The sequence below is a fragment of the Hydra vulgaris genome, chromosome 09, assembly GCF_038396675.1.
Source record: "Hydra vulgaris chromosome 09, alternate assembly HydraT2T_AEP".
NCBI classification, from domain to species: Eukaryota; Metazoa; Cnidaria; class Hydrozoa; order Anthoathecata; family Hydridae; genus Hydra; species Hydra vulgaris.
The window spans coordinates 7,366,762-7,375,931 of record NC_088928.1 but is presented as its reverse complement, the minus strand read 5'-3'; the positions used below and the strand labels follow the sequence as shown (position 1 = coordinate 7,375,931).

Sequence of the window (9,170 nt, the reverse complement as noted above, 5' to 3'; positions counted from 1 at the left end):
TTACTACTCTTTTTGCTTTCAAAGGTTTCTGAACTTTTATAATTTGGTTATATATGGTTATTTTGTCTTTCATATTTTCAGCTGACGATATTTCTGCTTTATCTTTTGATATTTCATTGTTAAAGGACTGTATGTCCACTATTTTTAAATTCCTGTATGTGATAGTTTGGTATAATATTTTTTCTATTTTTTGTTCTACTTTAAAATCGATGAGAAAATAATCACTCAAATCTAACTCTGTTACAGCGACCATAATTACTGATATTTCATCTGGCTTGTTAATTACAACATCTAGTATGCGTCACATTTTATGAATTGGTTCTTTGACTTGTTGTGTTAGATTTAGTTCATCTAGCATTTCTTTGAAGCTTTTGCTAAATAGCTCTTTGGTATCTAAGTGTATGTTTATATCACCCGCTATAACGTATGTGCAATCTGCTGATACTATTGTTTCAAGTAAATCCATGAATTCATCCAAAAATGTTATGCAAGAGACAAATATTTGTCTATAAATGCAAATTAAAATTAGTTATCTTTTAGCTACATTAATTTTATCACACACGTGTTCAAAAGAGTGAAACTGTTTATTTGGTAGTTGTTTATGTTTAATGGACCTTTCCCATAAATCTGCAAAAACGCAATGCATTGTGGTAGTTGTATTCATTTAAATCAAAACAAATGTCGAAAAGCCTAATAAATTTTAACAGTGATGTTCAATTATGTGAAAACAGTGAGATTGAACTTTGTGAAAACAGTGAAATTGAACTTTATGAAAACAGTGAAGATGATAGTGAAATTACTGAAGGTGAACTCACTTTTAACGGAGAAGTTGAACTTTGCGAAAACAGTGAACCACTCTTTTCACAAAGTTTAACTTCACTCTTTTCACAGAATTCGATCTCACTGAGAGAAGTTGAACACAGTGAAGTTGACTTCAGTTCAACAAGTGGTGGATGTACTTGTTGTGTACCAAATTGTTTTAATAATTCTAAGCGTAATAAAAACTTATCATTTTATGTTATACCCAAGGAAAAAGTGTTAAGAAAGTTATGGTTAGCCAAAATTAGCAGAAAAGACTTTAGTCCTTCTTCTTCACACAGAGTTTATTCAGCACACTTTCAAGAGAACAAAAAAACTTATATGAATAATGTTCCAACAATTATTCCAAAAACAGTTAAGCTAACTGCTCGTGTACCAAGGAAAACCAAAAATAGCCTTGGTTTAATACATAAAACAATACAAATACCTTATAGTGAAGAACTATCGACACCTGTTTTAAGCGTTGAAGAAACATTAAAACAAGAAAATAAAATTCTTAAAGATCAAATTGAGGACATTATAAAAGAAAAACAAGCGTTAGAAAACACTCAAAAAGAAGCTATATGTAAGCTCAATGACAAAATACTTCTATCACAATTTACAGTTGAAAGGTTTAAACATAACAAAGAACATTTCAAATTTTACACAGGTTTTGAAAATTTTGAACTATTTAAAGTAGTCATGAAGTTTTTAGAACCAGAAATATATTCACTAAATTATTGGGGTTCAATGTCTACTGTTGCTGACGATTTAAGTGAAAATTCTTCATCTAAAACAAGAGGAAGATCACGTATATTAAACGTTGAAGAGGAATTTTTCATGGTGCTAATTCGACTACGTTGCGCCTTTCCTATAGAAGATTTAGCAATACGGTTTAATATTTCATCAAGCACTACCAGTAGGATATTAATTACTTGGTATGATTTTTTGCACATAAAATTTAAATCAATTCCAATATGGCCAACAAAAAAACTAGTTAATGAAACTAGCTGCTTTAAAGATGTATACCCTAATACTCGTGTAATTATAGACTGTACAGAAATATTTACTGTGATGCCAACTAGCTATCGCACTCAATCAGCTATGTTTTCAAAATATAAACATCATCACACAGCAAAGGGTTTGATTGGTATTGCACCGAGTGGTGCCATTACATTTGTATCTGATTTATATGCTGGAAGATCAAGTGATAAACAGATAACAAATCACTGTGACATACTAAAATTATTAGAAAAAGGTGATAGCCTGATGGCTGATAGAGGTTTCGATATCGTAAATGACTTACCAAAAGGAATTAGTCTCAACATACCACCATTTTTTGAAGGCGATTTTCAACTTACATTGGAAAAAGAATTAGAAACAAGACGAATTGCATTTGTGCGAATTCATGTCGAACGTGCAATTGCAAGAATCAAAAACTACAGAATATTACAAAACACATTTCCACTTTCAATGGCTGCTGACATGAACAAAATATGGGTCATAGTTTGTTATTTAGTTACTTTTCTGCCACCTCTAATAAAAACTGAGAGCAAATAATGTAACCAGACAAAAAAAGAAACATTTTATAAATATTCTGTAAACGTTTATTTTACTTTAAATATTTCTGATGACATAAATTTGAAATAAAAATCTGTTAACTCTGGAAAAATAATTGTATTCCATAATTCCGCATCATACTCTATTGTTTCGATGTGCAATGATTTTTCTGTGTATACAATAAAATCAATTGTTTTAGTTTCTGTTAGTGCCATAACGCCTTGACACTGATAGTAATAAGGATGGTTTATTTTTAATTTTGGAGCACCATCGTTAAATTTCAAATAAAAGTTTTTATCTTGACACGCTTCTTTAATTGTTAAATGTTTTTTTGAAGAAGGACATTTCACTTCAAGTACTTTTTCAGCGCTAACTACTCCATCAGGGCTACAACCCAACCAAGGGCATTTTGGGTTTATAAAAAAACCACATTGAGTAACACTTGACTTCGTTATGTTTTCATATAGTTTTATTGCTATATCTTCATTAACCTTTCCCCACATACAGTTTTCTCCTGCTTTGATATTTTTTGTTTGTAAACATTTTTTTAAAATTGATGTAGGGTAAATTTTTTTCCACCTATTTATTACAGTACCAAAATTTGAAGCTGTCAATCGTTTGCATCTTTCTTGATACCATAATGTACTTTCAGATTGTTTAACTGTATTGACTTCAATATTTTTAGCTTCCTCAATATCAACAATTAAATGTAATTCTACAAATGCTTTTTGTTCAGTAGACAAACAACTTAAATCAATCACCTTTTTTAAATTGTCAAATAGAGTAATAATAATCAATCGGTCATCTTTTTTACTAAAAGGTTCTGCAATATCATTGTCTATAAATGTTGACAGAGATGAATTAAAAAAGGAACATGCCTGAAAGTTATTATCACGAATTATTGAAGATATATATGTCCCCTGGCAGAGATTTTCTAAACCTTTACAAGGAGTTTGAAGTTGTAAAGTTGAGGTTTCGTAACAATTTGGTAATGAATGGTATCTACGTGTTCCTGAAACTAAAGGTCTTTTTCGAGTACTATTTTTGTCTTTAAAAGCGTCAGCTTTTTCAAAATTTAAGTTTGAAAACAAAATTGCTTCAGAGTTGGATGATTCACCTGGTACATGCCATATCTGTAAAACATCAGTACATGTTTCTGTTTCTGGGACCACTTTAATGTCTAACTCTTTATAATCAACTAGTTGATATAATGATGCAACAACATGCTTACAACAGCCCCCCGCACCAGCTTTACAATGGCATTTCGAATAAAGTATTTCACCAGTAGATTGGCACAAGTGTATAAAAACTTCGTATTGTTTACGTTTCATAGAAGCAGCAACATTAGACTTAACAATAAACAAATTTATGGATGCTGTTACATTCGCTTTAACACATACATTTTTGACATAGTTTTCTTTAAATAAACGATAGCCAAGAGTTTGGTGTTTATTGGCTCCTTTTTTACAATTATCAATATGTATAGTATCATTAACAAGATATTTCTTGATAAAATTGTGAGATATATTTGGTAAAAGTGAAATGTCTCTTGACCAAGTTGATATACTCTTGTTTATAGATTCTTCTTCGTCAACAGCAATAAGCTCATCATGCTTAAGTTCCCGAAACATAGCTTTAGATGCCTGGCAAGAGTTCTGAAAAGAACTAGCATCAATTTTATTTTCTAAATTAGCATTAAAAGAACTAATCATTATAATAATATTTAATTCCTAATACTTTAATCGGATTGTTTTGATTTAAATGAATACAACTACCACAATGCATTGCGCAGTTGCCGATTTATGGGAAAGGTCCATTGATTGTTTTAACATAATTCCTACCCCGCCACCTTTTTCTTTATCTCTTTCTTTTCTTATTTTGTGGCAAAAAACATATACATAAATTTTTATCATTGGTGTTGTATTATTGTTTTTAAAAGTCATGCCTGTTTCGATGATAAAAACTATGTCTGGATTTCGGTCAAGTATATGCGCCCTTCCATCTGGAAATTTATTAGTAAAAGAACAAACATTTCATAGTGAGTATAATATATAACTTATGTAGGTTCTATCATCCGTTTAAACGATTAATTTGAAGTGTTTCTTTCAGGGTATTTTTTCTCTCTCAAGTGAAGGACATTTAATATCAAATGCACAGTGAAAATTATCATTTTATCTACCGAAAACACAGCTAGCATATTTTTTATCCATTGAAGAGCACTGATACATATCGGTTCTTGTTTCTTGCATTCTTTTGCAACTTATACAAAATAACGTAACTGATTCTAACATTGCTTAGAAGTGGCTCTACCGATTAATATTCAATAACAAATTTTACTATTCCTTTCATACATCTGCGAGTAATACATGCAATACTTTTATCTCTCAGCAATGCAGAAAAAAATAGGCAGAAAAAAAATAAACAATTAAATCACGAAAAAAACGTTCATATAGAAGAAGAAAAACTGCGCTATGAATTAAAAAGGGTTGATAAACTTTGGAAGGAAAACCAGCTATCGGAGGTTATCTAGATAATTGACATGCAAAAGTATCTTTTTTGAATATTTTTAACAAACTCCCAGTTATTTTACCTCTGCACGTCGTTGACTCTAAATGGAATTATATACGACAGCTCCGAAGATGAGGGGTACCGTTTTGTATGGAATGAAACAACTGCTGCAAGAACAAAAATATTGCCCTTTCAATGTTTTATGTCTGGTTAGTCTTTCAAAAGTTTCATAAGTTAAAGGTTATTAACGATGAAGTCATACCTCAAGGTCATAATTATCTGGAAGTAGATTCTGTCCACTCAGTTATTAAACGGGCCAAGAAAAAACTTGAAAGTTTCAGATTTTCTTATGACACATGATTGGAAACAGTTTATTAGAAATTTCAAAACTGGCAATCAATAAATTGTATATTCAATGGATACAGAAGATTTTAAGAATGTATCATCTTTGTACAGTGGATCCCAGTCACCGTTTGTAAGCAGGAAAAAAAAAAAGAACGGAGAAAATTTTCTCACGTCGCTGGTCGTTTGAAGGCGGAGAGACCAGGGTATTTGAAACATGATTTTAAATAAATGGATTTTTGAAGAAAGAAAAGAGGGAACTTGCTGACTTCACCAGCACTTCAGCAAATGCGCAAAAATCTTATTCTACTGAGTATTCCCAAGTATATGGATATATTTTATAAAAATTTCCCTCACAAATTAAATGCATATTTTCCAGACAAATCAAAAAAAAACAGATGAGACTAATGATAAAGAAGTTTTGAATTTTAGAAAGTTAAAGTAAGAAGAGTTGGCACATTTACGGATTGCGACTCTGCACTGTACATAATGTATAATAAATATTTAACACTATCATTAAAAGAGATTCATTCAAGAAGGTTTGGGGGGAGGGGGGAGAAGGGGGGAGGAGAGAGACCATCAAATGATGACGCAATTTTATTGGGGAAGGGTCTCTGGAAATTTGACAAGTTGACAAGCGGAGGAGGGAAGGGGGTTGGGGAGGTAAAAGTTGTCGAAATATTGTTCACGTAATTAATGGACAGCCCCAAAATAGTTTCAGATAAAAATATCAATTTCGTCCCCAGTACTTTTGAAGCAACATTATAAGAAGAAATATCTACTGAAATGTTACCTAATTGGTAATATACATCACTAATTCTACTGAACTAGAACGCTGTAAAGTTTTGAAATCTTATGATGAATTGCAGTATGAAAGAAGTCAAAATATTTTTGAAACCCTTAATAATCTTACCACTTAAATTCAAGTTAAAGAAACAGATGTAGAATTGAATAAATATAAGGAATTAAATGCATTAACAACAGATTTGGCGTTTTTAAAGATATGTTTCAATGTGATAGCAATCATCGAGAAATCTTTAAAAAATCCTGTGCTAGTACAAAAAGATTTATTCTTTCCTCCGAAAGATATAAACCACTAGGGTCATTTAAAAAAGATATACAAATTTATAAATTTTTTTCTATAAATTATTACTATCGTGCATATAAGTCTGGTCGTACACAGCAATTTTGGCTCTGCTATTGAGAAATTCTAGTTGTAGCATATTGTGAACCATAATGTTTATTTTTAAATTAATAAATTTTAACCAATAGAAAGCAATTCATCCAATATGAGCAAAAACGAACAATTCCATATGCTGTAACTTGTGGTGTCCTACTACTAGGCTCTATTTTAGGATCCTTATTATTCTTAGTATATATAAATGATTTAAACTTAGCAACAAACTTCTTAAATTGTATTAAAAATATTCCCATTAAACTGCCAAATCTAATAATTAATAATGCTAACATTAAAAGAGAAACTTTAGTTAACTTTTTGGGCGTAATACTAGATGAACATTTACGTTGGAGTAAACATATAAAAAGCTTAGAGAAAAAATATCAAGAATATTGCCATGATATATAGGGCTTAACCATTTCTAAATAATAAATCTTTACAAAGTTTTTATTTTCTTTCATTCATTGTTATTTGATTTATTGTAATATTGCATGGGCAAGTACAAATCATACAAAATTAAAAAAATTGTTCAGTAAACAAAAACACGCCTGCAGAATATTATTTGGAGCTGATAAAATTGTACCATGTGAGCCTCTTCTGCGTATACTAGGCACATTAAACGTTTATAAAATCAACTTACACCAAGTTTTAATGTTCATGTTTACAATAAAGATGGGACTATCTCCTGAAATATTTCAGTCCTATTTTGAAAAAGTAGTGCATAAATACCCGACAAAATATTCATATATTAACTACATTGTCCCTAAATATAATTCAAAACAAATTACTTATTCATTTCAATATTGTGGACCTTATTTGTGGAAAAAGTTTCCTTATATTGCAAATACGAAAAAAGTTAGTATACAACAGTTTAAAAATGAATTAAAACATGTTATTATTTATGGATTTTAAAATGATAAGACAAAAAAATATCTTCTACTTGCCCCGCCAGTGTTTTTATTTATAACCTTTTAAATTGTAAAAGTTAAACGGCGAAATAAACAAACAAACAAACAAAAAATGACAACAATAATCAATGGCGTTTTGGAATTCAAGATTATAAAAGGGTAAGTAAAAAAAAGAAAATGTCATGGTAACAGTCTGTAACATATTAAAGCATGCTAATTATACGGTCATTGAAATAAAACTGATTAACCAAAAATGGTGCTAAAAATGGTGCTAAAATGGTGGTTAGGTGCGTTAATCACAAAATGGTGGTTAGGTGCGTAACTCACAAGATGCTAAATCAAAAATAGAATTAAAATGCGTATTCATATAGGTATAGGTAGTTGTGTAGTGGTAGAGCTCTCGCCTTATAAGCGAGAAGTTCCGATTTTCATCCCCACCACGTTCCTGGTAGTACCGTGCTCAACTTGCTTTTATGCGCACCGGCCTTGTTCGTGTTTTGGAATTATAGAGTTAAGAGAGGGTTGTAACCGCAAAAGTAGCCTCCTTAATTTTAGTGGCTCTCTCGGTCTTGGGGAGGTGAATAACTTAAAAACAAAAAAATTTAACTGCATAAATACATAAAATAATATAGTATACTACTTAACGTTTAAAAGTGTAAAAATATGTCATAAGAAAAGTAAATTCTTTAAGTTTATTCTTGAATGAAAAATAACTTCATGCAAAAAATCTAAATGTTTTAGGGTTAGGGTTTAGGTTACTGCGTGCAGCCATAGCAGAAAAAAAAAATCTAATCGTATTGTACCTAAATATAAAAACCTTTGTATTCAACAAAGCAAAATTTGAACTAAATAACCTTTGAAGTCCAACTAACGTTTAGAGAAGAATTATTAACTAAGTACAAATAAAAAACTACTAAACAGCAAATATTTATAGTTCTAGAGTTATCTTACAGCTTTAAAGGTTTTCATAGTTTTCCAAGCATGCTACTGTTATTTAAAGCGTTCCAAAACGAACTACAAAAATCGCACAAATAAATGCTTAAGTGTTACTGACTCTAAAATATTTTCCAAATGCAAAATATTTTGATCAAAGCTTTCTTTAATGGAATTTATAATAACGTCTAAAACTTCAAAATAATTTTTTTTTTTTTTGAAAAAGCAAGCAATGTTTTTGAAACGGTAAATTTCTTGGTCACCATCATAATCTTCTAAAAATTTTAAAACATAGTAATTTGGGCGCTTTATTTTTTTTGCAAGTGATGGTTCATTTTTAAATCAACCTTGCTGGCAGCTTTTTGACTACCTTAAAAAAAGAACTTGTCATTTTTTTTTGGCATTCGATGATACGCAATTTAATTCCTAACATTTATCTCATAACCTTACCAAACATTAAAAATCACCTTAGAAACTTAGTAAATTAGGTTTAAATAAAAAAACAGTCTAAAGAGTAGCAAAAAACCTAACAAAAAAAAATACTTTCAGATCTTTAATCTTCACAAAAATTTTCCCTAACTCTGGTTTTATAGAATGATTAACTCAAGTATATCAAGTATATATTCTCATTCTTCTTCGTCATGAGTATCCCTCAATCACTGCATCACTTCTAACTAACATAAAGCTAACTGAGACTCTTTCAGCAATTTTCTCCGTGATGGCCCTTGGGTCAAAATCTTTTTTCTTCCTGCTGACAAATGTGCTTCTTATGTAACATTTTAGATTTAGGCTGGCATGGAACCTTTTATTTCCTCTCAACAATCTCAAGTCAATCCTCACTCTTCTCCATAGTTTCCTCTCATCGTAGTTTCTCAATGGTTTTCTCTCATCTAATTTCCAATTGTAACAATTACTTCCATATCTATTACTAAAAAAATTCTTTA

General features: G+C 30.5%; 1 protein-coding gene across 1 annotated transcript; it reads left to right on the top strand.

Moving 5' to 3' along the window:
• Positions 1 to 678: 678 nt before the first annotated feature.
• Positions 679 to 2,358, top strand: LOC136085234 (uncharacterized). Its single transcript, XM_065806523.1, has one exon. It carries the CDS (start codon positions 679 to 681, stop codon positions 2,356 to 2,358), a length of 1,680 nt encoding a protein of 559 aa, XP_065662595.1.
• The last annotated feature ends 6,812 nt before the right edge of the window (positions 2,359 to 9,170 follow it).